This window comes from Nerophis lumbriciformis, linkage group LG15, assembly GCF_033978685.3.
Source record: "Nerophis lumbriciformis linkage group LG15, RoL_Nlum_v2.1, whole genome shotgun sequence".
In the NCBI taxonomy this organism is placed as follows: Eukaryota; Metazoa; Chordata; class Actinopteri; order Syngnathiformes; family Syngnathidae; genus Nerophis; species Nerophis lumbriciformis.
The window spans coordinates 15,069,401-15,096,861 of NC_084562.2; the positions used below are offsets into that span (position 1 = coordinate 15,069,401).

At 41.0% G+C, this 27,461-nt stretch overlaps 2 protein-coding genes across 2 annotated transcripts in view; both read left to right on the forward strand.

Annotated features, from left to right (window-relative positions):
• The first annotated feature begins 831 nt into the window (after positions 1–831).
• LOC133615774 (guanylyl cyclase-activating protein 2-like) lies at positions 832–6,712 on the forward strand. Its single transcript, XM_061974546.2, has 4 exons — positions 832–1,032; positions 1,180–1,329; positions 6,340–6,451; positions 6,558–6,712. Exons 1-4 carry the CDS (start codon positions 832–834, stop codon positions 6,698–6,700), a joined length of 606 nt encoding a protein of 201 aa, XP_061830530.2. The 3' UTR covers positions 6,701–6,712.
• An 11,071-nt stretch (positions 6,713–17,783) lies between these two features.
• LOC133615918 (C-Jun-amino-terminal kinase-interacting protein 1-like) overlaps positions 17,784–27,461 on the forward strand; it is an 81,591-nt gene continuing 71,913 nt past the window's right edge. Inside the window, exon 1 of the mRNA XM_061974803.2 lies at positions 17,784–17,918. Coding sequence (XP_061830787.2) covers positions 17,842–17,918 — 77 coding nt within the window. The 5' untranslated portion in view covers positions 17,784–17,841. The remainder of the gene's footprint in view (positions 17,919–27,461) is intronic.

Genomic DNA, 27,461 nt, shown 5'->3' on the forward strand with positions numbered 1-27,461 from the left:
CACTCATCTACTCATTGTTGAGTTAAGGGTTGAATTGTCCATCCTTGTTCTATTCTCTGTCACTATTTTTTTAACCATGCTGAACACCCTCTCTGATGATGCATTGATGTGTGGCACGCACAAAAGTGCTTTCATCAACTGCACTAGATGGCAGTATTGTCCTGTTTAAGAGTGTCACAACATTGCTGTTTACGGCAGACGAACTGCTTTACGGTATACAAAAACGTGACTGCTGTTGTTGTGTGTTGTTACCGCGCTGGGAGGACGTTAATGAAACTGCCTAACAATAAACCCAAATAAGAAACCAAGAACTCGCCCTCCATCATTCTACAGTTATAACGTGATTGGGCAGGTATGGTGTTTATATTGTGGGTTAGCGGACTCAGGTCCTCAAGGACCTGAGTCCGCCTGAATTTCGGGAGATTTTCGGGAGAAAATTTGTCCCGGGAGGTTTTCGGGAGAGGCGCTGATTTTCGGGAGTCTCCCGGAAAATCCGGGAGGGTTGGCAAGTATGGTCTAAGAGAAACCTAACAACGTTTCTCCTTGTCACTGTGGTTGTCTGTGGTCTTCTCCCTTAGCATTGCTTTAATGCGCAAGTTCCTGTGGTCACGCAAAGGTCAAGATGGGATAAGTATTGTGGATTACAGTTAAACTCAAAAAACCCGTGGCCAAAAATAAGCCACCCTGGTTGGAATCAGGCTGCCCACGATTCAGTTATTACTCCACCCAGTTCCTGCAAGCCAGGACGGACGCCGTGAAGAGGTTATTGAGCTCTTAGTCACAGGAATATTGATCATTTATAGTTGTTTTTTTTCTATTACTCCATTCGGCATGGGACAAACCCAGCAAAGGCAGGAACCCCATGAGGAACTTGAGTTGGACAGCATTCAGGACCTCTACAAGTGTTTTATCACGGAGTGCCCGAGTGGATCTTTGCACCTGCATGAGTTCAAGAGGATGTTTGGAGTTCAAAGCGGTACACCGGAGTCTCAGTACATGGATAACATTTTTCGGGCGTTCGACATGAACCATGTGAGATGCTACTCTGATTTAATTCCGTTACAATCCATGATAGAGTAAACAATACTCAGCTATTTTGAAATACCTGTCATGTTTAACTATAACAATTATTTTGTATGCATATTTATGATCCTCCTTGTTGGCTTCTCTGTTGTACAGGACAATACAATGGACTTCATAGAATATGTGGCTGCTCTTCATCTTGTTCTGAGAGGAAAACTTGAAGATAAGCTGAGGTGGTCTTTCAAAGTGTTCGACAGCGATGACAATGGTCGACTAGACAGGCATGAACTGCGGAAGATTGTCAGGGTAAAATATATTCCTGCTTTATGGTTCTGACATTTACAAAGCAAGGGTTAGGTGACAGGCCTCGAGCAATACAAGTCATATCGAATTTACCAAAAAATAATGTTTTCCTATGCTTTGAACCCTGCGGCTTATAAAATGTATGTAGATTTTTATATGCTAACAGCCATTATAGTTTTAGTTTCACAAATAGTTTTCATTAAACAAAAGCAGAGACACTGAAAAGGTGTGTTATTTTTCGCTCACTGAAGATGCTGCAGGGTGAACATCTACACCAGGGGTGCTCACACTTTTTCTGCAGGCGAGCTACTTTTCAATTGATCAAGTCGTGGGGATCTACCTCATTCATATATATAATTTATATTTACTTATTTATGAAATATATGTTTTTGTTAATAAGTTAAAGGTGTTTAATGATCATGCAAGCATGTTTAACACATATAGTTAATATTGTAAAAAAATTAAAGGTGTTTAATGATAATACAAGAATGTTTAATACATATAGTTAATATTGTTAACAAGTTAAAGGTGTTTAAAGATAATACAAGCATGTTTAACACATATAGTTAATATTGTTAATAAGTTAAAGGTGTTTAAAAATAATACAAGCATGTTTAACACATATAGTTAATATTGTTAACAACTTAAAGGTGGTTAAAGATAATACAAGCATGTTTAACACATATAGTTAATATTGTTAATAAGTTAAAGGTGTTTAAAAATGATACAAGCATGTTTAAAACATATAGTTAATATTGTTAATAAGTTAAAGGTGTTTAAAGATAATACAAGCATGTTTAACACATATAGTTAATATTGTTAACAACTTAAAGGTGGTTAAAGATAATACAAGCATGTTTAACACACATAGTTAATATTGTTAACAAGTTAAAGGTGTTTAAAGATAATACAAGCATGTTTAACACATATAGTTAATAATGTTAACAAGTTAAAGGTGTTTAATGATAATACAAGCATGCTTAACACGTAGTTAATATTGTTAATAAATTAAAAGTGTTTAATGATAATACAAGAATGTTTAATACATATAGTTAATATTGTTAACAAGTTAAAAGTGTTTAAAGATAATACAAGCATGTTTAACACATATAGTTAATATTGTTAATAAGTTAAAGGTGTTTAAAAATAATACAAGCATGTTTAACACATATAGTTAATATTGTTAACAACTTAAAGGTGGTTAAAGATAATACAAGCATGTTTAACACATATAGTTAATATTGTTAATAAGTTAAAGGTTTTTAAAGATGATACAAGCATGTTTAAAACATATAGTTAATATTGTTAATAAGTTAAAGGTGTTTAAAGATAATACAAGCATGTTTAACACATATACCGGTAGTTAATATTGTTAACAACTTAAAGGTGGTTAAAGATAATACAAGCATGTTTAACACACATAGTTAATATTGTTAACAAGTTAAAGGTGTTTAAAGATAATACAAGCATGTTTAACACATATAGATTCCTTTCTTTCATGAAGACAAGAATATAAGTTGGTGTATTACCTGATTCTGATGACTTGCATTGATTGGAATCAGACAGTGGTGCTGATAACGTCCGCATTTTCGAATGGAGGAGAAAAAAAGTCCTCCTTTCTGTCCAATACCACATGAAAGTGGTGGTTTTTGGCATCTTATTTGTCCAGCTTCCATACTCCTTTGTATACACTTTACAAGAAATACATTGTCGGCAAACTCCGTAGCTTGCTAGCTTGTGCACGCCAGCTTTCTGAGACTCTTATTTTGTTAGCGCAACTGCGCAACTGTGCTGTCGGTCTTTGGAGTTTTGACGACAGGTACGGTGCCAGAGTCTGTTGAAATAAAGTGTTTCTCGCCTTCCAGTCGGTAATTTTAATGAGCTGGCAGCAGCCAGCGTCATCTCAGAAGACCCTCGGGTGCCGTGAATGTCAATCAAGTGACGAAAGTGACGTCATAGTGAAGATTTATGATCGCTCATTTTTAGGACTATTTTTTAATGCCTGGCTGGTGATCGACTGACACACCCTCCGAGATCGACCGGTAGCTCGCGATCGACGTAATGAGCACCCCTGATCTACACTATTCCCTTCTGTTTAGTGCTTTCAACAGGAAGTAGAGTGCCCTTCCGTCTTCTAGTCCTCCATAGCGTTTCTACTCGTATGGATTCTTCATTCATCACGCCAAGCAACATTTATAAGGTTTACAATACAACTAAAACAATTCATACTAAACCGTCCCATGTGTGATGTCTGTACTAGTGTTTTTATGCATTTTTGGTAATGTACTGAAGCTAGCGTTGTTAGCATTAGCTAATATGCTAACATGTCTGCAAGTGTCTGTGTTAGTATTATTACCTTAAAATGGCATCCTTTTTGTAGTTTTCCACAAATCCCTCAATAAATTCACCAAGACGTCACCGTGGAGTTATTGAGTCTGTTTAGCTGATTGACGATGACTTCTTTTTTGTCTGATCGTCCGTTTTACAACCCTTTGGAAACAATTAGGTTACATACAAAACATTTACAAAATATTTCAATGTAAATAATTCTAATACAGTATATATAGAGAAAAACATTTTCTTCTAAAATTCAGTTGGTGCGGATTACATACTGGTGTGCTCTATAGTCAGGAAAACACGGTAATACAAAAGCTGGAAAGAACAAAACTATTAAATTAAGCATAAATAAGTTCATGCTTATAGACTTAGTTTGGTCAGATCTCGTCTAAATGCTGGTGCAAAAGCCCCCAGTATAAAGAGTAAATTGCACTAAGTAGCCCACTGTACCTGTTACTTGTTGCAGAAATATGGCAGTGAAAAACACCATCATAGGTTTCACCCTGTGTTTGACCAGAAAATCTCTAAATTCAGCGAATTCTATTGAAGAAAATTTTGAGAGAAAAAAAAGAGAAAACATACTCTCAGGGCATTCAATCGATCGCAACTGGACTGTTCAGTTTGTCTTAGAAAATGTTTATCCAAGCAGGCTTCATCAATTCATGCTCATAGACTTAGACTTTGACTTCGATCTGGTCTAAGACTTATATTGGTCAGGTCCAGTCTAAGACTTAGATTTGTCAGATCCAGTCTAAGACTTAGATTGGTTATGTCTAGTCTAAGACTTAGATTGGTCAGATCCACTTTAAGACTTAGATTGGTCAGGTCCAGTCTAACAATTAGATTGGTCAGATTCAGTCTAAGACTTAGATTGGTTAGAGCCAGTTAGGACTTAGATTGGTCAGATCCAGTCTAAGACTTAGATTAGTTAGAGCCAGTCTAAGACTTAGATTGGTCAGATTCAGTCTAAGACTTAGATTGGTTAGAGCCAGTCTAAGACTTAGAATGGTCGGATCCAGTCTAAGACTTAGATTGGTCAGGCCCAGTCTAAGACCTAGATTAGTTAGATCCAGTCTAAGACTTAGACTGGTCAGTTCCAGTCTAAGACTTAGATTGGTCAGATCCAGTCTAAGACTTAGATTGGTTAGATCTAATCTAAAACTTAAGGAGATTAGTCAAATATAATCTAAGACTTAGATCGGCCAGATCTAGTTTAAATGCTGTTGCCAAAGCCCCAAGTATTTATTTGTGTCTAAAGGCTAGCTCATACTTGCCAACCCTCCCGGATTTTCCGGGAGACTCCCGAAATTCAGCGCCTCTCCCGAAAACCTCCCGGGACAAATTTTCTCCCGAAAATCTCCCGAAATTCAGGCGGACTCAGGTCCGCCTGAATTTCGGTGTAACCCACAATATAAACAGCATACCTGCCCAATCACGTTATAACTGTAGAATGATCGAGGGCGAGTTCTTGGTTTCTTATGTGGGTTTATTGTTAGGCAGTTTCATTAACGTCCTCCCAGGGCGGTAACAACACACAACAACAGCAGTCACGTTTTTGTCTACCGTAAAGCAGTTCGTCTGCCGTAAACAGCAATGTTGTGACACTCTTAAACAGGACAATACTGCCATCTAGTGCATTTGATGAAAGCACTTTTGTGCGTGCCACACAGCAATGCATCATCAGAGAGGGTGTTCAGCATGGTTCGAAAAATAGTGACAGAGAATAGAACAAGGATGGACAATTCAACCCTTAACTCAACAATGAGTAGATGAGTGTTAAGTGTGTGTATATGTGTAAATAAATTAACACTGAAATTCAAGTATTTATTTTATATATATATATATATATATATATATATATATATATATATATATATATATATGAAATACTTGACTTGGTGAATTCTAGCTGTAAATATACTCCTCCCCTCTTAACCACGCCCCCAACCACGCCGCCCGCCCCGCCCCCCCCCCCCTGCCCCCCACCTCCCGAAATCAGAGGTCTCAAGGTTGGCAAGTATGGGCTAACTTGTTGAGTTCTTTCAACTATTTCTAAGACACTCAAAAATTTGAGTTGAGTTGAGTTTGAATTTATTTCGAACATGCAAGCATACAACATGATACATCACAATTTCCAGTTTCTCTTTTCAACATGTTCGAAAAGGAGTAGGAAGAAGCAGAGCTTATTTAATCCTACCCCTTTTTCTTTTACATAACAGTTGCTAAAACTTTTTGTTCACTTCCTGTTCACAATTTATTCACAATATAATTGGTTAGAGCCAATATAATTTAGCCACTAACAAATAATGCAAAAGATACTTTACGGTTCCAGTAGCCCCTTTTATGCCACTAGTAAAACTGAATTGAACACTGGCACAACCGATTTTGGACTGGTCGTTTTGTGACACGCATCAATGCTACCAAGGAGGAAATCCACTTTATGGCTGCTGTTGTGTTAACAAAAATAGTGCTCGTTGCATCATAACAGTTGTTTTTAGGAAAAGTACGTAAGAAGGTATTTCCAAATACTTGCAACAATTTAAGCATTCAAGGATTACTTTATTAATACGCATCAGCATTAATGTGTACTCTGGCCTCTAAGTGCTACGGCATATACAAACCCCACTAAAGGTCTTTTGTTTACCAACACTCATACATTTGTATATTTGTGCACAGATCATCTACAAGATAAAGAACAGTTCCATCTGGGATGAAACAGGCAAAGAGAGACTCACGTCTGAGCAGGTGTGTGATCGCATATTTCAAGAGGTCGACATCAACAGTGATGGTAAGATGCCTTGATCAGCAAGATTATTGTATTGCATATGGTTTTCATTGTATGCGCTGATCCCTAATTTTTATATACATGTTTATTTTCTTCTTTGGGTCTGCAGGACAGATTACTATGGATGAGTTTCTGAATGGAGCACAGAAAAGTCAGTGGCTGCAGAGCTTCCTGACACTTGATATCAATCCGACTGGATGGGTGCAAAGATACATGTGTGACAGGAGAATTTTAGCTGCCAAAGATTATTAAAGACTGGAAATACAGACCAGTGGATTTCAAAGTGTGAAATGGTCATCCCCCTTCAGAAAATCACCGGAAAAACATACTTTTCAAACCTGCTAAGCCCATACCGACCCTCCCATTTTTTCCCAAGGAACTCACATTAGTTTTAATTCTTCTTCCTGTTTTTAAAAAAAAGTTTTAGATATTTTTAAAAACCTCTTCGGTACTGCCAGCAGCTGAGAGGCACAGCTTTCAAGTCAGTGTCAATGGTGACGCAGGGGCGGAGCTTGTGTTGAGGGGGTGATTAAAACCCCTTATTTTCGCCGGAAATTTCCCATATATTGAAATCCAAATGTTGACAGGTATGCTAAGCTTAGTTCCGTTACATCAAAGGCAAGTTGAAAAGCGTTTTGGAGTAGTATGGGAGGCCCCAAACATGTTATATTCTGGGTCCTAGGTCGATATTGTCCAGACTTCCCGGTCTCCTGTTACCTCTTTCAGTTCTACTGGAAGAACACTTTTCCCAGACCAACAGCAAGACATAATCCTTACAATGTCTCCTCGGTCAACCCAGGGCCTCCTTCCGGCCGGGAACATCTCACCAGGGAGGCTTTCAGGAGACCTCAAGACTGGACGCCCAAGCCATCTTAACTGTGAAGGAGTGAGTCCAGCCCCCCTGTAGAAGGGACTAATTCCACATGCTTGTGATCGTGATCTTGCTCCTTTGGTCACTACCTAAAGCTTGTGAACATACGTAGCTGAGGGTAGGAATGTATATCGACCGGTAAATCGAAAGCTTTGCCTTCCAGCTTATCTCCCTCTTCACTACGACTGGTACATTGACCACATTACTGCCCCGTTCCACCTGTCCATCTTATGCTCCTGCCTTCCCTTACTCGAGAACAAGATGCCCAGATTCTTAAACTCTTCCACCTGGGGTAATACCTCGCTCCCAATCCGAAGGGTGCAATCTACCCTTTTCCAGCTGAGAACCATGGCTTCATGATGCTGAGTCTCATCTCAGAAGCTTCACCAGCAGCTGCAAACTGCCCAGTTAACGCTGACGGTCACATTGATGAGGCCATAAGGACGGCATCATCTGCAAATAGCAGAGATGAGATCCAAATTCCCCCAAACTTGACACCCTCAACACCTTGGCTACGCCTACAAATTCTATTATGACACAAGGCAGCCTTGGTGGAGCCCAACGTCCACAGTGAGCGGTCTCGACTTACTGGGGGCAATGCAAACCAGACTCCTGCTCTGGTTGTCCAAGGACCAGATAGCACATAGCCTGAGCACACCACTTAGGAAACCACATATGACACGGCCAAATGCCTTTCCCAAGGACCAATGACCGGCAAACTCCCACGCACCCTCAGAACCCTTAAAAGGGTGTAGATGTGGTCCATTTTTCCAACACCAGGGGGAAAACCGCACTGTATTTCCTGTATCTGAAGTTCGCCTAAAGGCTGTACCCTTCTCTCCAGCACTCAACAGACTTTCCCAGGGACACGGAGTAAGTGTGATTCTCCCATTCATTGACACACCCTGCAGTCACTCTTATTGGAAAGAGGGACCACCACTGTGGTCTGCCAATCTAAAAAGGTGCTCTTCCTGACTTCCATGCAATGTTAAAGAGACGTGTTAAACAAGACATTCAGGGCCTCAAGGAATTCAGGAAGAAAACTCTTCCACTCCCGTAGCCTTACCACTTTTTTGACTACCTCAGCAACCTCAGCCAAGGTGATTAGCATGTCCTCAGTCTCTGCTTTCACTATGAAAGATGTGTCAGTGGATTTGACAGGGGCCTCAAAGTACTCCTTCCTCCGCCCGATTATATCACTAGTTGAGGTCAGGAGGCCTCCATGCATTAACAGTGAGGACAAGGCACTGCTTCCTTTTCTGAGGTGTGGGGCAGAGAGACAAACCTGCCAAATTCATTTCCCACCAGCAGTGGAAGTGTCTTGTTGCCTTGATAAGTCTGCTACATAATCCTAAAAGAGTGCCTCAACAGTTTTTGGTTTGTGTTTTTATATAATGTTTAAATCAATTAAAGGGACCTACTTGTTTGCATTACTATTCATTCTTTTTAACTGTAAAAATCCACATTATATTCCTATCTAGACTAAATAGAACCTTATTGTGACGATCTGTCACTTCATTTCGGTTTGTTTCATTGTTTTGTTTTAGGAACTGTTGTATGCAAGACTGCTACATTTCTCTGTTGTTTTATAATTAAAATCATCTTACCTGCTCATCCTCCTCCTGGTTCTTGCATCTTGGGGTCACACAAACGGCAGCCATGCGAGTTCCTCACAGTATCGTCGAGCCAGAAGATTGTGTCCTCGCGAGAACCCCTGTCGGCGATGCACAGCCGACCTTCTGGACCGCACAATTTTTGGAGGACTTAAAAGCCAGGTTTGTGCGGTCCCAGCCCACAGCAGGCTCGGACCTTCCCTCTCCGCCTCGACCGCCGGTTCCGGCTCTCCGACCGGCGAGGCCACCGCCGCCTTCGCTCCTCCCGGCTCGGCCGCCGGTTCCGGCTCTCCGACCGGCTAGGCCACCGCCGCCTTCGCTCTTCCCGGCTCGGCCGCCGGTTCCGGATCTCCGACCGGCGCGGCCACTGCCGCCATCTTCCCCGTCGCCTGCTGTGCATCCTGTCTCGGCTCCACGGCAATCGCCTGTGCCAGCGCGTCGACCACCGGTTCCCACACCGCGTCGCACGCCAGTCGCAGCCCCGCGTCGCACGCCGGTCACGGCGCCACGACGACCAACACCGGCTGAGTGCCCATCACCCGTTCCTGCTCCAAGGCAGCTTCCAGCAGCTGCACCACGGCTGCTATCCCTTCCAGCACCCGCTCATCCTGCCAGTCCGGCGAAGGCTCCAGTGGAGCCCACCGTGATGTCCTTCCTGGCCTCCTGCTGGGACTCGGCGAGGGACGTGTCGTTTTCCCTCCTCCTGGCCCCCTTCCGCCCGTCCCTGGTTTTCGCACCGGGGGACATAAAAAACCTAGACCTTCTCCCAGTGGTGGACGGCGTCTGGCATCCGCCTAGTGGAGGGGGGGCTACTACCAGCAGCAGTGCAGCCAAGCACACGCCGCTGTCATCCCCGCCATCGTCTCCTCCCACGGAGACATCATCGTCTCTTTCCACGGCACCGCCACCTTCATCTTCTCTGGCGCGCATTCGCACTGCGCGGACATCTTCCGCGTCACCGGTGGGACTCCGCATGACACCGCCATCTTCCTGGTCGGCAGCAGATCCACCCACAACCACATCGTCTCTGGTGGGCTTTCGCAAGGCGCCGCCATCTTCATGGTCATCATCATCATCATCATCGTCACCACCGGCTGCGCGACCTCCTCCTCATCCGCCAAAGATGCGGCGGTGTTATGGACTTCATCCACGCTGTCGGCAGCGATCTGCAGAACCTGCGTGTGGACCTTCGCAGCTGTTGGTGTTCAGGTACCACGCGCTTCCGCCTCCTTGTCGGCCACTAATGTGGCTGTTCCGTGGTCGCCCGCCTCGCCAGTTCCAGCGGCGTTCAACGCGTCGCCGCCACCTGACTTTCCCTCGCTGGCTGCGGGGACACTTGGCCTGGCGACCCTCCGCCATGTCCTCCCTCCTCCCTCCCGTAATTTTTGGACTTATTTCCGTTCTTGTTTCCAGGGAACATCTGGAATCTGTTCCTTGAGGGGGGGGGGGGGGGGTCCTGTGACGATCTGTCACTTCATTTCGGTTTGTTTCATTGTTTTTGTATTTACTTCCTGTCAGTGCTCTTATTTTGTTATACTTCCTGTTTGTTCCGCTGAGCACTGTTTTCTCCTCACCTGCTGTTGATTGGCAGCCTGTCCACACCTGCTGCCAATCAGCATATGTCTATTTATGTTTTCTCTCGAGCACTCCTCAGTGCTCGACGATAGACTATGTTAGGAACTGTTGTATGCAAGACGGCTACATTTCTCTGTTGTTTTATAATTAAAATCATCTTACCTGCTCATCCTCCTCCTGGTTCTTGCATCTTGGGGTCACACAAACGGCAGCCATGCGAGTTCCTCACACTTATAAGCCAATCAGTGGACAAAAATAGTTTAAGGGAGTTTAAGGAATACAATTAAATTATAGATATGAATTAAAAAATAAAATATATTGTGTGATGTTTTTGCGTTCTATATTTGTTGGTGAATTATTTTACACTTATTTGAGTTATCAAAGTATGCAAAAGTTGTTTGTAGTCAACACTTGCCTTTGTATGAAACAATTCTGACATTTACAATAACATGAGTGTATAGTATGTGACCTTATATTGTTAATAAATGGTTGACTTGCTGCAATTTGGATCTATCTATCCCAACACAGCTATTTAAATTTTTGCTTTGGAAAGCAGTCAATATGCATCTATGAAAGTGAATGATATGTCATATAATCACACAATTTTGAAGTACCGTATTTTCCGGATCATAGGGCGCACCGGATTATAAGGCACACTGCCAATGAATGGTCTATGTTTTATCTTTTTTCATATATAAGGCGCACCGGGTTATAGGGCGCATTAAAGGAGTCATATTAGTTTAGTTTTTTCTAAATTGAAAACACTTCCTTGTGGTCTACATAACATGTAATGGTGGTTCTTTGGTCAAAATGTTGCATAGATTATTGTTAGGATTTGGTGGAGTGGATCCCAAGGATGCAGAGACGTGTTGTGTACAATTGTTCTTCCTTTTATTTAGGAGGAAGCACAAAGTAACAAAACAAAGGTGATGGTAGATAACACACCAAACTAAAAGCGCTAGACGAGGCTAGGAAAAATACTTCATGAAAGAAGTTAATATAAGGACAAAAATACAAACTAAAAACGCTAGACAAGGCTAGGAAAACATACTTCATGAAAGAAGTTAATATAAGGACAAAGTACAAACTAAAGACGCTAGACAAGGCTAGGAAAAATACAGGCAAACCTTAGATGAATGGTACACGATGAACTAGTGAGTTCTCTGGCAATATCAACAGGTTTGCAAGCAGTGACAAAGTTCCGGCGCTCACAGGCCGTCAGCAGCCAGGTTAAATAGGCTGCTTCTAATCTACGTCAGGTGTGTGCTGCTGCCTTGCGCCAGCTGCACTCCATACTGTGGACGAGAGAGAGAGTGAACATGGTGTGCAGACAACAACAGAACTGAGCAAGGAAATTTCAGATTACCACAGTACCCCCCCTTCAACGGACGCCTCCTGGCGGCCTACCTGGCTTGTCTGGGAATCGAATGTAAAAATCCTTGATCAAGTCTTTGTCAATAATAAGCGATCTTGAAATCCATGACCGCTCCTCCGGGCCGTACCCCTCCCAGTCTACCAGGTATTGGAATCCCCTGCCCCTTCTTCTCACATCCAAGATGGTGTTTACTGTAAACGCTGGGTGACCCTCAACCAGCCTGGGTGGAGGAGGCGGTACCTCAGGAGGACTGAGCGGGCTGGATGCGACAGGCTTGATGCGAGACACGTGAAAGACAGGATGGCATTTGAGAGATCTTGGGAGACGGAGCTTGACTGCAACACGGTTGATGATCTTGATAATGGGGAATGGTCCAATGAACCTGGGAGCCAGTTTCCTAGAGTCGGTGGCCAATGGTAGGTCCCGGGACGACAACCAGACCTTCTGTCCCAACTGGTAGTGTGGGGCTGGTGTGCGATGGCGGTTGGCTAAGAGTTGGTTCCTGGCCGATGTTCTTTTTAACGCCGCCCTGGTGTTGCGCCAAGCCTGGTGAGCCCGACGCAGGTGTGCCGTTACGGATGGTACGTCGGCATTGGGTTGGGTAGAAGGAAAAACAGGGGGTTGGAAACCATAGGCGACGTGAAATGGAGACAGGTTGGTGGCGGAGCTAATGAGGGAATTGTGAGCGTATTCTATCCATGGGAGATTCTCAGACCAGGTTGAGGGTTGCCGATGACAAGTGCACCGGATGGCCGCCTCCAGGTCTTGGTTGGTCCGCTCGGTCTGTCCATTGCTCTGTGGGTGGTAGCCGGAGGATAGGCTAGGGGAGGCCCCCAGGGACTTGCAGAATGCCCTCCAGACAGCCGAGGAAAACTGTGGCCCTCTGTCGGATACCACATCAGCGGGGATGCCGTGCAGCCGGAAAGCGTGGAGCACTAATAGTTGGGCTGTTTCAAGAGCCGAAGGCAGTTTGGGGAGGGCCACGAAGTGGGCCATTTTCGAGAACCGGTCCACAATGGTCAAGACAGTGTCATTACCTTCAGAGGGGGGAAGTCCTGTGACAAAGTCCACCGCTATGTGTGACCACGGGCGGGAGGGGATGGGTAATGGGTGTAACAGTCCTGCTGGGGCCTGGTGGGATGCCTTGTTCCGGGAGCAGGACCGACATGCTGCCACAAACGCCTTCGTATCTGCCAGAATGGATGGCCACCAAAAACGCTGGGAGAGGACAAAACTGGTGCGACGAGTACCTGGATGGCAAGCGATCTTTGACCCATGTGCCCAATCCAGAACGCTGGAACGGAGCCGAGGAACCACAAACAACCGACCTGGTGGGCAGCCCCGAGGAGATGTGTCCGACTTTAGGGCCTCCAAGACTTGCCGCTCGATGTCCCACTGGAGTCCCCCAATGATGCGGGTATGGGGAACAATTGGTTCAGGTGAGGAATCCTCAAGAGACGAAGAGTAGAGACGGGAAAGGGCATCGGGTTTCCCATTCTGAGAACCAGGTCGGAAAGTGATGATAAAGTTAAAACGGGTCAGAAAAAGTGACCACCTGGCTTGGCGGGGGTTCAGTCTCTGTGCGGTCCTTAAGTAGGACAGGTTCTTGTGGTCCGTGAAGATGATGAATGGTAGCTCCGCCCCTTCCAGCCAATGTCTCCACTCCTGAAGGGCCAAGATGACCGCCAGAAGCTCCCTGTTGCCAATGTCATAATTTTTTTCAGCAGGGGATAGGCGACGAGAGAAGAAAGCACAGGGGTGCAACTTCTGGTCGGTGGTAGATTGCTGGGAGAGTACGGCCCCTACACCTGAATCAGAAGCGTCCACCTCAACAAAAAATTGGAGAGAACGGTCAGGGTAACAAAGCACAGGAGCCGAAGTAAACAATCTCTTCAGCCTCAAGAACGCGGAATTGGCTTCGGGTGTCCATTCAAACGGAACTTTAGTAGAGGTTAGCCTTGTAAGTGGCTCAGCGACGCGACTAAAATTGCGAATAAATCGCCGATAAAAATTAGAGAAGCCCAAGAATCTCTGAAGGTGCTTCTTGGACACCGGAGTGGGCCAGTCTACTACTGCTTTGACTTTAGCGAGGTCTGGTCTGAGTCTACCCTCCTCAATGATAAATCCTAAAAAGGGAATGGAGGATGAGTGAAACTCGCATTTCTCCGCCTTCACGAACAGTTTATTTTCGAGCAATCGTTGAAGGACCAACCGAACCTGCTGTACATGTTCGTCAAATGTCGATGAATAAATTAATATATCGTCCAGGTAAACGAAGAGAAACCGACCTGTCATGTCCCGAAAAATATCGTTAATGAAGCCCTGAAAAACGCCAGGTGCATTAGTAAGTCCAAAAGGCATGACAAGATACTCAAAATGTCCGAGAGGAGTGTTGAATGCGGTCTTCCATTCATCCCCCTCTCGGATGCGAACTAGATGGTACGCGTTACGTAGATCGAGTTTAGTAAAAAACTTTGCGGACTGTAAGGGAGTAAAAGCAGAATCAAGGAGTGGAAGAGGATACTTATTCTTGACAGTAATCTGATTAAGAGCACGGTAGTCTATACAAGGCCGTAGGGACTTGTCCTTCTTTTCGACGAAAAAAAATCCGGCGGCTACCGGTGCGGTCGAAGGGCGAATGAGGCCCGCAGCTATTGATGTGTTTATGTATTCTTCTAGTGCTTTGAGTTCGGTGTTAGACACCTTGTACAAACGGGTCGATGGTAAAGCCGCTCCGGCTAGCAAATCGATACCACAATCGTAGGGTCGGTGGGGGGGAAGTGAGAGTGCTCTATCCTTGCTAAACACCGCTCTTAAGTCATGGTAGTTTGTGGGCACGTTTGTCAAGTCTATGTTCTCTATAACGGCGGTAGGTGGCGGTGTGTGAGATCCTGCTGCGGAACGAAGACAATGTGTGTGGCAGGTCACACTCCAACATGGTGTCTTGACGCTCCGACAGTCCCTGTAGACCTCGGCTCAGGTGGTCTAGCTGGTCCCCCTGCTGGTTGATTCGTTGAGCCTGGCCTTGCAATGCTCTTTTCCAGGCATCTGTCTCTGCGGGTTCCATAGTATGGCCGGAACTTTTCTGTTAGGATTTGGTGGAGTGGATCCCAAGGATGCAGAGACGTGTTGTGTACAATTGTTCTTCCTTTTATTTAGGAGGAAGCACAAAGTAACAAAACAAAGGTGATGGTAGATAACACACCAAACTAAAAGCGCTAGACGAGGCTAGGAAAAATACTTCATGAAAGAAGTTAATATAAGGACAAAAATACAAACTAAAAACGCTAGACAAGGCTAGGAAAACATACTTCATGAAAGAAGTTAATATAAGGACAAAGTACAAACTAAAGACGCTAGACAAGGCTAGGAAAAATACAGGCAAACCTTAGATGAATGGTACACGATGAACTAGTGAGTTCTCTGGCAATATCAACAGGTTTGCAAGCAGTGACAAAGTTCCGGCGCTCACAGGCCGTCAGCAGCCAGGTTAAATAGGCTGCTTCTAATCTACGTCAGGTGTGTGCTGCTGCCTTGCGCCAGCTGCACTCCATACTGTGGACGAGAGAGAGAGTGAACATGGTGTGCAGACAACAACAGAACTGAGCAAGGAAATTTCAGATTACCACAATTATGTTTTACAGATCATCTTCAAGCCGCTTTCTGACAGCCGCTTCGGGATGCGCGGCTTTGTGGGCGGTCTTATTTACGTGGCTCACCTTTGGCAGCGTCTTCTCCCCGTCATCTTTGTTGTAGCGGTGTAGCGTGCAAGGACGGGAGTGGAAGAAGTGTCAAAAGATGGAGCTAACTGTTTAAATGACACTCAGACTTTACTAAAGTTCCTTGGGTGAATAATGTAAACTCACTATACCGGTATGTTTTAGGGCTTTCATGATGAGTTTACTGACAGATATAAGTAAGAACTTTACTGTAGGCTTATCGACTACGGTGTCGGCAGGGACTACAAAGGGGCAATTTTTCAGAATTTATGCAGATCCCAAATACAGATCAGCAGGTACCAGAAGGTAAGAAAAGTCTCTTTTGCATAATATTGTGAAACAAAATGCGAGATAATGTGTCTTACCTTATACACACACCATAATAATACTCCTATGTTGAAGCACAGTATAATCCATCAAGCGGTGCGAAGCTTACCAAAGTCGTACTAAAACATTTTTGATAGATTTTTGAGCGGCGTGTGTAATGTTCTATATTTTCAATGGATTATTTAAAATGTTGGTGTTTTTTACTTGAGTCATATTGCCATCATAGTGCAGCCTACATGTATCTCTTATGTTTGACTGCCATCTACTGGTCACACGTATCATTACACCATGTACCAAATAAAATTGCTTCGAGGTCAGTAAGCAAAACCAGAATTATTCCTTACATTAGGCACAGCGGGTTATAAGGCCCACTGTTGAGTTTTGAAGAAAAAATAGGATTTTAAGTGTGCCTTATAATCCTTAAAATGCGGTACTGAAATATGCTGAAATTATAGTATGCACGTAGAACAGAAAAAATGTGGGTTTCATTTCTGCAATTTTCCTGACTTTGTGGATTATTTCCAGTCTTCTTTTAAGTCATTATGAGTATTTATATTGGGAAAGTTGGCAGCTGTCATAAATTACCTGCGGTAATTTGCTGTCGTCCAGCATTCTGTTTTTGTTTAATTTGTAGCCAGTTCAGTTTTAGTTTCGTTTTGCATAGCCTTCCCTAACCTTCAATGCCTTTTCTTCGGGGCACTCATCTTTTGTTTATTTTTGGTTTAAGCATTAGATACCTTTTTACCTGCACGCTGCCTCCCACCTACTGAAGAGTATTACACGGTTACTCTGCCGAGTTCTAGACAGCACCGACACTCAACAACAACACATAATTTGCAGACTATAATTACTGGTTTGCAAAAAATATTTTTAACTAGAAATGTCCGATAATGGCTTTTTTGCCGATATCCGATATCCCGATATTGTCCAACTCTTAATTACCGAATCCGATATCAACCGATACCAATATATACAGTCGTGGAATTAACACATTATTGTGCCTAATTTTGTTGTGATGCCGCGCTGGATGCATTAAACAATGTAAGAAGGTTTTCCAAAATAAATAAACTCAAGTTATGGACAAAAAAATGCCAACATGGCACTGCCATATTTATTATTGAAGTCACAAAGTGCATTATTTTTTTTTTAACATGCCTCAAAACAGCAGCTTGGAGTTTGGGACATGCTCTCCCTGAGAGAGCATGAGGAGGTTGAGGTGGGCGGGGTTGGGGTTGAGATGGAGGGTTAGGGGATAGCCGGGGGGTGTATATTGTAGCGTCCCGGAAGAGTTAGTGCTGCAAGGGGTTCTGGGTATTTGTTCTGTTGTGTTTATGTTGTGTTACGGTGCGGATGTTCTCCCGAAATGTGTTTGTCATTCTTGTTTGGCGTGGGTTCACAGTGTGGCGCATATTTGTAACAGTGTTAAAGTTGTTTATACGGCCACCCTCAGTGTGACCTGTATGGCTTTTGACCAAGTATGCTTGCATTCGCTTGTGTGTGTGAAAAGCCGTAGATAGGGCCGGCACGCAAAGGCAGTGCCTTTAAGGCGCTTTGTACTTCTCCCTACGTCCGTGTACCGCTTGTACAGCGGCGTTTTAAAAAGTCATACATTTTACTTTTTGAAACCGATACTGATCATTTCCGATATTACATTTTAAAGCATCTCTATTTTTAACCCAAATAGATTAAATTAGATAATCTCCCACGGCACACCAGACTGTATCTCACGGCACACCAGTGTGCCGCAGCACAGTGGTTGAAAAACACTGTCCTAAATTACCAATGTTACAAGCTGGGCATCATCGTTGAGTGTGAAATATCCCACACCCCGCGAAGGCAGCATCGTGTGCCAGCCTATCTCAGGTGAGTCCGCCGGTGCTGCTGCGCGGCTCACGTCGACGCTGCGGAGCGGCATGGCGGACGGCGAGGAGAGGGACGTTAGCCCGCAGTCAGCCCGCTGCCTCCATGTGGAGTCTCCCACCAACTGTAGGTAAGAACCTGCGTGGGCTCGACGCCATGAGGGTGGATTCAGAGGCGGGGAGACAGAGTGTGTGTGGCTCTTTAGGAGCAGTTACATGGCGATGGCGCCTCTCAGCGTGTTGGTCCTGCTTTGCAAGTGTTATTGACTTATATTTTTGACTTGGGTGTGTCTCTGCTGACTCTTATAATGTCAATTATTAAAGAAACTGACTTTAATTAAATTGTTACACCGGTTCAAGAGCCTCAATATAATAAAAATAGGAAACAATTATCATTTTTTAAAGGGGTGTAACGATTCAACAACGATCCGATTCATAATTTGATGTTGCCGATATTAGTTTGTTTAGATTAGAACGATATGACTCGAAACGTTCCAGTGAGGTGAAATCGATTCAGTCACTTTTTTTTTTAGTAAAAACAAATCAAGCAGTGTGACTGTGAAATGAGTACGGAAGTTTCCTATATTCCTGTTATTTCTTGTAAGGTAATTAGGTATACATTAATCATGGATACAAACTGGGTTGTCCCGATACCAATATTTTGGTACCGGTACCAAAATGTATTTCGATACTTTTCTAAATAAAGGGGACCACAAATATGGCAATATTGGCTTTATTTAAAAAAAAAAAAACTTACGGTACATTAAACATATATTTATAATTGCAATTGTTTCCTTAAATCAAATATACAAGACAACTTTTCTTTTATAAGTAAGTAAACAAACAAAGGCTCCTAATTTAGCCGCTGACATAAGCAGTACATATTGTGTCATTTTCCATTCTATTATTTTGTCAAAAATTATTAAGGGCAAGTGGGAAAAAAATAACTATTAATCTACTTGTTCATTTACTGTTAATATCTGCTCATTTCTCTTTTAACATGTTCTATCTACACTTCTGTTAAAATGTAATAATCACTTATTCTTCTGTTGTTTGGATGCTGTACATTAGTATTGGATGATACCACAAATTCTGGTATCGATCTAATACCAAGTAGTTACAGGATCATACATTGGTCATAGTGTAAGTCATCATGTGTCCAGGGACGTAATTCCTGAGTTTATAAAGCTAATATAAATATAACAAAAAAAACGGAAAAAAAATTTGTGATGCTAAAAAATATCGATGTATTCATAGTAGTATCAACTAGATACGCCCCTGTACTTGGTATCATTACAGTGAAATGATAGGTGTAGATCCACCAATGGCGTTTGTTTACAATGTGACGCTGATGAGCTACGGTGTGTAGTGAAGCATGTTTAGCTGTTCCTCGTCCTGCAGAGATGATACTTGTAAGAAATGTACTTTATTTGTCGCTATGGAGGTGAGGATTAGTGATTTAGAAGTAGCTAAAGTAATAGCTAGTGTCTTAAAGCATCTCTTCCTGAGGGCGTTTCAGTGTTATAGCTTCACCTTTATCGTTAGTTTTTAAGCGTCCGTTCTCCCTTTTCTGTCTACACAGTGTCTGCTTGTAAGTACTCGGTGATTGTGCGCTGCCGAACATGCTCCTCTGCTCGTAAAACCAGCAATGTAATGACGTGATGGCGACGCGCTGTCATGCCTGTTCAAAAAAAGGGGGCGGGCAGTACCGGTACTTTTTAGAGGAGGTATAGTACCGAATATGATTCATTAGTATTGTGGTACTATACTAGTACCCGTATACCGTACAACCCTAATACAAACACGCAAGTAAACAACAGTTGATGGTCAACGCATTCACATCTTATTTGAATAAAGTGCAACCAACACTGTAGGTTTAATTAGCAAGAGGACACCTTTTCTTTTGCACGTTTTCGACATTCAAGACATGGTCAATAAAAGTACAGTAACCAACATTTTAACAGTAGATTTATCTGCTACTTCTACTTAACTTTTTCAACATAAGATTAATACAATACTAATGTAAAAAATAAAGTGCAACCAACATCTCTTTAGGTTGAATTAACAGTAGGTTTACCTAAAAAAATTAAGTACCAACAAATCTTTTCAGATTAAATGAGCAGTGGTTTGACCTGCTACTACTCTCTTTTTGATAAAAAGCCACGGTAGCTGAGAAAAGCCACAAAAAAAACACTAACGGCAAGATACCGGTGTGGCGCTATTGTCTCAAATATATATATTTTTCTAAAATATATATACCGGTATTAATATTAACTAGGGCTGCAACAACTAATCTATTAAATCGATTAAAATCGGTTATAAAAATAGTTGGCGATTAATTTAGTCATCGATTTGTTGGATCTATGCTATGTGCATGCTCAGGGGTTACTTTTTTATTTTTATTTTTTTTTAATAAACCTTTATTTATAAACTGCAACATTTACCAACAGCTGAGAAACAATAATCAAAAAAGGATGGTGCCAGTATGCTGTTTTTTTTCAATAAAATACTGGAAAGGATAGAAATGTAGTTGGTCTCTTTTATCCGATTATTAATCGATTAATCGAAGTAATAATCGACAGATTAATCGATTATCAAATTAGTTGTTAGTTGCAGCCCTAATATTAACTATAATACCGGTCGGTACATGGCCCAGCCCTGATATACAGTAAGTAGCCTTTTAAAAAATATGTTATCGGGATATTTCTTACAAATATCGGGATATAATTTTGAGGCCCACCCCTAAACGTGAAACCAACTAATTAAACATTTTATCTTATTTCCGCTGTCATATGAAAATATAGCTAAGAAGAGGTGTTAAGGCATGAATATGATGCACAGAGGCGGGTAAAGTAGAGATATATTGACATCCACTACCAGTGTTTCCCCTAGATCAGACCTGGGCAAATTAAGGCCCAGGGGCCACATGCGGCTCGTTAATCTTTTCAATCTGGCCCGCTGGGCATTCCCAAATAATTGTTTTATATCTTTAAGATGGAAAGTGTAGCTGCCATTATGATGTGCAGTGATGTTTTCTAATGACCGTAAGTCTTGAACTATACAAAGTATTTCTATGGTTGGAATCTGTGCTTTTGCATGATATTTTAGTGACTAGTGTTGTCCTGATACCAATATTATTTTGATACTTTTCTGTACTTTTCTAAATAAAGGGGACCAGAAAAATTGTATGATTGGCTTTATTTTAACAAAAAATCTTAGGGTGCAGCGGACCGGTACTTTTCAGAGGCGGTATGGTACAGAATATGATTCATTAGTATCGCGGTACTATACTAATACCCGTATACCGTACAACCCTACTAGTTACTATGGTAATCTACGTCACAGCAGGTCAGACGACGCACCAAGCAGTGTGGGTGTGGCTTGATTGTAAAATATGTCGATTGAGGGGGGGTGTGACGTTCATATGTTCTCAATATTCAGGGTTTTATCATTCATAGAAAAAAATTCAATTCCATTCCGTTTTTAAGGCGGTCTGTCATAACATTTTTATCATTCAATCAGACTTTATTATGAAGTTTTGTATTAGTTTTCCTAAAAAAATAGATATACCGGCCCCCAGACACATTTTTTTTCTCAAAATTTGGCCCCCGAGTCAAAATAATTGCCCAGGCCTGCCCTAGATTGTCACTAAATCTGTAGCAGTGGGGGCGTGGCTAGGGGCGTGGTCAACATGACTTCATATGTATGACATGATAACATTTAATTTGCATAATGATGCATATATTTTCTTTAAAAAGGCTAAACAAATGTTTTATGTCTATTTAAAAACAAATGTACCAAAAATACCATTAAAAATACTAATATTAAAAAAAATCTTATATCATCAGAATCGACTTGTTAGACTGTGGTCTCTTTGTTCAATGCAGTTTCAATGTCTTCCGCTTATTATAAAAGGTAACACAGGCAACACTTTATTTTGCCCTCACAGAATGTTGCAATTTAGTTTGCCAAATTTGTAAACAGTCCTTTGATTTAGATTTGAAAATAATAACGTTCGGTGTATTGTTGATATTCTTCACAATGAAGTCACTTTTAAACTAACCACCCTAAAGAAAGTACATTATATATACACATGAAATGCACATGCATGTAGGAATCACATTAGATTAATACAATAATTTGGTATAAACTGAACAAAGCAATACAATTATGCGGGATCAAGGTTGAGCTCTAATGCTGCTAGCTTATTGCTAACGTACAATGGACTAGCTCATAGACAAGCTAACTCAAATTAGCATGGCCAATCGCAGGCACAGATAGACAAACATTTACACTAACATTCATCTCTATGGACAATTTACAGACAATTTGCTAACATGCATATTTTTGGCATGTGGGAAGAAACTGGAAAACCCACACAAGTACGGGGACAAATGTTCAAACGGAGGTTCGAAAACGCACACGGCGTAAAGTTAGATGTTATTGTTGGTAGTAATGTCAAAATATTTAGAGTAGTTTACACTGGCTTGAACAAGAAATTTATTAATTAGCTTGAAATACCTTTTTCTTCAACATTGTGTCCTTACTTTTGACAGGTGTTATGCACATTTTTTTTCAAAACAAAGCAATAAGGAACATTTTTATGATATTTGAGCTGTTTTTGCTTATTATAGCCAATAGTACGTAAATAATAGACTATATTAGGTAAATCCATTCATAAAATATATCACTTAAATTTGTTTTCATGTTTCAAAAAAAATTCTCATGTACATTATTACATATAAATACTTAAAATTATTGAAAAAAAAATAGGGATGTCCGATAATGGCTTTTTGCCGATATCCGATATTCCGATATTGTCCAACTCTTTAATAACCGATACCGATATCAACCGATATATGCAGTCGTGGAATTAACACATTATTATGCCTAATTTGGACAACCAGGTATGGTGAAGATAAGGTACTTTTTTTAAAAAACTTATAAAATAAAATAAGATAAATAAATTAAAAACATTTTCTTGAATAAAAAGGAAAGTAAAACAATATAAACACAGTTACATAGAAACTAGTAATTAATGAAAATGAGTAAAATTAACTGTTAAAGGTTAGTACTATTAGTGGACCAGCAGCACGCACAATCATGTGTGCTTACGGACTGTATCCCTTGCAGACTGTATTGATATATATTGATATATAATGTAGGAACCAGAATATTAATAACAGAAAGAAACAACCCTTTTGTGTGAATGAGTGGGGAAGGAGGTTTTTTGGGTTGGTGCACTAAATGTAAGTGTATCTTGTGTTTTTTATGTTGATTTAATAAAAAAAAACCAAAAAAAAACCAGATACCGATAATAAAAAAGACGATACCGATAATTTCCGATATTACATTTTAACGCATTTATCGGCCGATAATATCGGCCGGCCGATATTTTCGGACATCTCTAAAAAAAATAAAGCTAGTGGCAGTACCATAATTACAGTTTTTAATGGATGCTCAAATCAGTGTATAAATATGCACAGAACAGGAAGAGTTAAAAAGTAACAATCACGAAATGTTTCATTTTAAATCAAACATCCAAAGATGAGATGTAATAAATAAAAGATGAGATCTCAACATTATGCAGTGATTGTGTTACACTGCCACAGCAGAATATTATTAAGAACATCTACCCACATGCATAATTGGATTGCTGAATCAATAAAGACGATAGCTGTAGACTAGATGATCATATAACCTGCTGCTTTGCTTCTAATCTACATGTTGAAGAGTTGCACTGGGAGGAAATAGATCATCATCTCACATCCACACTATGTGGTCATTTCTACTGTTTAGTATATGGACAATGTCTTTGTATGATTTTAACGTGATAAACAACCCTAATGGATTTGAAACACAAACATGTCATTGAAATGTAAACATTCAGCTTTAATTGACTTGACAAAAATATGCTATTCGTACACATCATTATTATTGCTGACTTAGAAGTGGCTCGCCGCGAGCGAGAATGCTACATTGCGTTGAGGACGTGTTTGTCCGAATTTTGTAGACACTGCTAAAATGTGTCATCAACATGTCATGCATTATCACGATAGTATTAAAAGCTCTATTGTCGGCCAAATGTATATCATTTATATCGTATATTCGGGCAACCCTAATACACAACATTGTGCCTTGTACCATTTTGTCGCCTATAAGGCGCACTTAAAATCCTTTTTTTTTCTCAAAACTCCACAGTGCGCCTTATAACCCAGTGCGCCTAATGTACGGAATAATTCTGGTTTTACTTACCGACCTCGAAGCTATTTTATTTGGTACATGGTGTAATGATAAGTGTGACCAGTAGATGGCAGTCAAACATAAGCAAAATATGTAGACTGCAATATAATGGCAGTCACACACAAGAGATATGTGTAGACGGCAATATGACTCAAGTAAACAACACCAACATTTTATATGTTCCATTGAAAATATTACACAAGGCACTCAAAAATCTATCAAAATGTTTTAGTACAACTTTGGTAAGCTATGAAGCCGCACTGCTTGATGGATTGTACTGTGCTTCAACATATGAGTATTATTATGGTGTGTGCATAAGGTAAGACATATTATCTGGCGTTTTGTTTCGCAATAATATGCAAAAGCAACTTTTCTTACCTTCTGGTACCTGCTGATCTGTATTTGGGATCTGCATAAGTCCTGAAAAATTGTGCAGGTCCGCCTTTGTAGTCGATAAGCTTCTTCTTTTTCTCTATCTTCTTGTTATGGGACATTCATCCTCCCCTGTTGCCATTTCTAATATAAAGTAGTGTAAAGTTCCTACTTATATCTGTCAGTAAACTCGCCATGAAAGCGCTAAAACATACTGGTGTAGTGAGTTTACATTATTCACCCAAGGAACTTTAGTTATTAGAGGGTTCCGGTCGGATGGTTTTTCACGGGACACATTTCCGGCGGATGAGGAGATGCTGCTCCGTTATTGATCTAAGTAAAGTCTAAATGTCACTAAAACAGTTAGCTCCATCTTTTGACACTTCTTCCACTCCCGTCCTTGCACGCTACAACAAAGTTGACGGAGAAAAGACGCTGCCAAAGATGATTCACGTAAATAAGACCGCCCACAAAACGGCGCAACCTGAAGCGACTGTCAGAAAGCGGCTTGAAGATGATCTGTAAAACATTAATCTATGCAACATTTTGACCAAAGAACCACCATTACATGTTATGTAGACCACAAGGAAGTGTTTTACATTTAGAAGAAAAATTAAATAATGACTCCTTTAATGCGCCCTATAATCCGGTGCGCCTTATATATGAAAAAATATCGAAAATAGTCTGCAGCGCGCCTTATAATCTGGTGCGCCTTATAGTCCGGAAAATACGGTATTTCCATGCTATCAACCAAGATTTTGCTTTTTGTAAATGATCGAGGAAATTCTGTTATTGTCCATTTATGGACTTGTGTAAACTGTATTTGCAACCAGATACTCTGAAATCATGTGCATGTTTCTTAGCCAATGTTTTGTTCCTGAGACACCGGAGCAGCAGGCCTAGAAAATTGTGTGGTGTATTCGGCAATCAGTGTGACCCCATTTTCAAAGCTCTAAAATTTTCATGACTGTTGTCTATGGAGAGTTGCTCCGCTGTTTGTTGAAGTTGAGTACAACATATTTGCATTGCTTTTTACTATATGCATGTAACCACTGTAACACTTAAAAACAAAACAAGCAATAGCATTAACATAGTTACTGTAAAACATGTTGAATTTTAATCACTTTTGTCTATGCATTGTAGAACAAATAAAACACATACAGGGGATTTTCCTACCATTATTTTAGGTACACCGTACCCTATTCTTTCAATGGCACCCCCATCAAGAATATTTCAATGCATGCAACTATTTACAAAAACTATAACATGAATCATGTATAAACATAGATTAATCACTGGGCCTGGGCCAATAACACATTTCGCTGGAAAATCTAGTGTCCCACAATTTTCAAGTTATTGCTGATAACGAGGGATGTAGCGAGACACGGTATAACGATAAACCGCGGTAAAACTTTCCACGGTTAGTATTACCGTTTTAAATAAAAAAATATCGCAAAACTGTGATTGATAGAACTTTAATAAACTCACGGACTGGTGACACGGCTCATTTACCGGTGAAGCAAGATAGCGCCAGCTAGCTTAAATGCTAACATGAAAAAAAGTGACTTATATGTCTTCCTCCTTTAGAAAAACATTCCCCAATCTAACTAAACACATTACTGTCCGAGCAACTCTGATATTCAATTGTGCACATTGAACCAACGAGCTGTGCTCTCTTTGGACAGACATTGATCGAAACTCGAAGCAATCGGGAGACAGGAAGTGAATTCGCATAAACCAGAGGTGGCACACCCAACACACGTTTGTTTTCTTTATCACTATAAAACCCCATTAAAATGCTTACAAATTAAAACAAAAGAAGATACATATATTCAAACACCTCAAATAAAGATAATAGGGCTTTTAAGTAGTCAGAACAATAATATTACATAACCTATTTCTTTTGTGTGGCTATTTATTTATTGTCCTTAAAGGGTCTGTTTGCGACATTTACACAGATGTTTAGAGGGCACTAACTTTCCAATGTATTCTAAGAGTTTTATCCCACCCTATTACGGCTTGTAGGACGTAATGATGTAACTACGTACGTACATAACACATGCACACGCATTAGCTTTTGGGTGTATTTTGCCGTAGTTACGTCAGAGGATATCTCCATATATGGTAGAGGTTTACCCAAAGAGCTTTGTGCAAGTCCGCCATTTTTAATCAGTTTTAGCCAATAATTTTTTTTTTTAATCTATCCTCTTATCCTGGGGCAGACTGGCTCGTAGATGCACATGCATGTTCAAATCCTCCACTGTTGCCATTTCTTATAAAAAGTAGCCTATAGTTATACCAATCAGTAGACCTGATATGGAAGAGCTAAAACCTACAACAAGGTAAGGACGCAGTCGAAGGGTGCTTGGCCTACAGGAGGACTTCGGCATTTAAATAAGACCATATTATCTTAATAATAGCTATTTGGATAGCTTGTGTTTGCTGTCATTATGTCTTTTTGCACTGCTTAGTAGCTTACATTATTTATTGTTTTTATTGATTAAGCAAAGTTCGGCAAGATATTTACATATTTCATATTGCATCTATATTTTATTTACTTTTTATGCTTTCAATCTTCACAAGAAACTGGAGGAGTCAGCAAAATGTCATTTAACATTTGTGTGATGACAGTAAAGATGATTCTGATGTGTATTCTAACAACAACATGACTGCAAATTGTTCCTTGCTTCTCTTGGACTGTTTTTGTATGTGTGCAAACGTGTTGACGGGACAGAGTGAGTGACCGCTGTAAATACCAATCGTTTTATTCAGGCCTGTAAAAAATTTGTAATTGTGAAAAATATAGACCGTTTTAACACAAATGTGTTCTGTTAAACCACTAATGGTAACATAAGATAGCCAATGGTGGCTTGTTCTATTTGACTGAGAGCAAATTGCAAACGGCCTCTTTAATTGTTTTTTTTAATAAAACTTGGTTATAAGCAGAGATGTCCGATAATATCGGTTATATTATATATAATATTATCAGCCGATAAATGCTTTAAAATGTAATATCGGAAATTATCGGTATCGGTTCAAAAAGTAAAATGTATGACTTT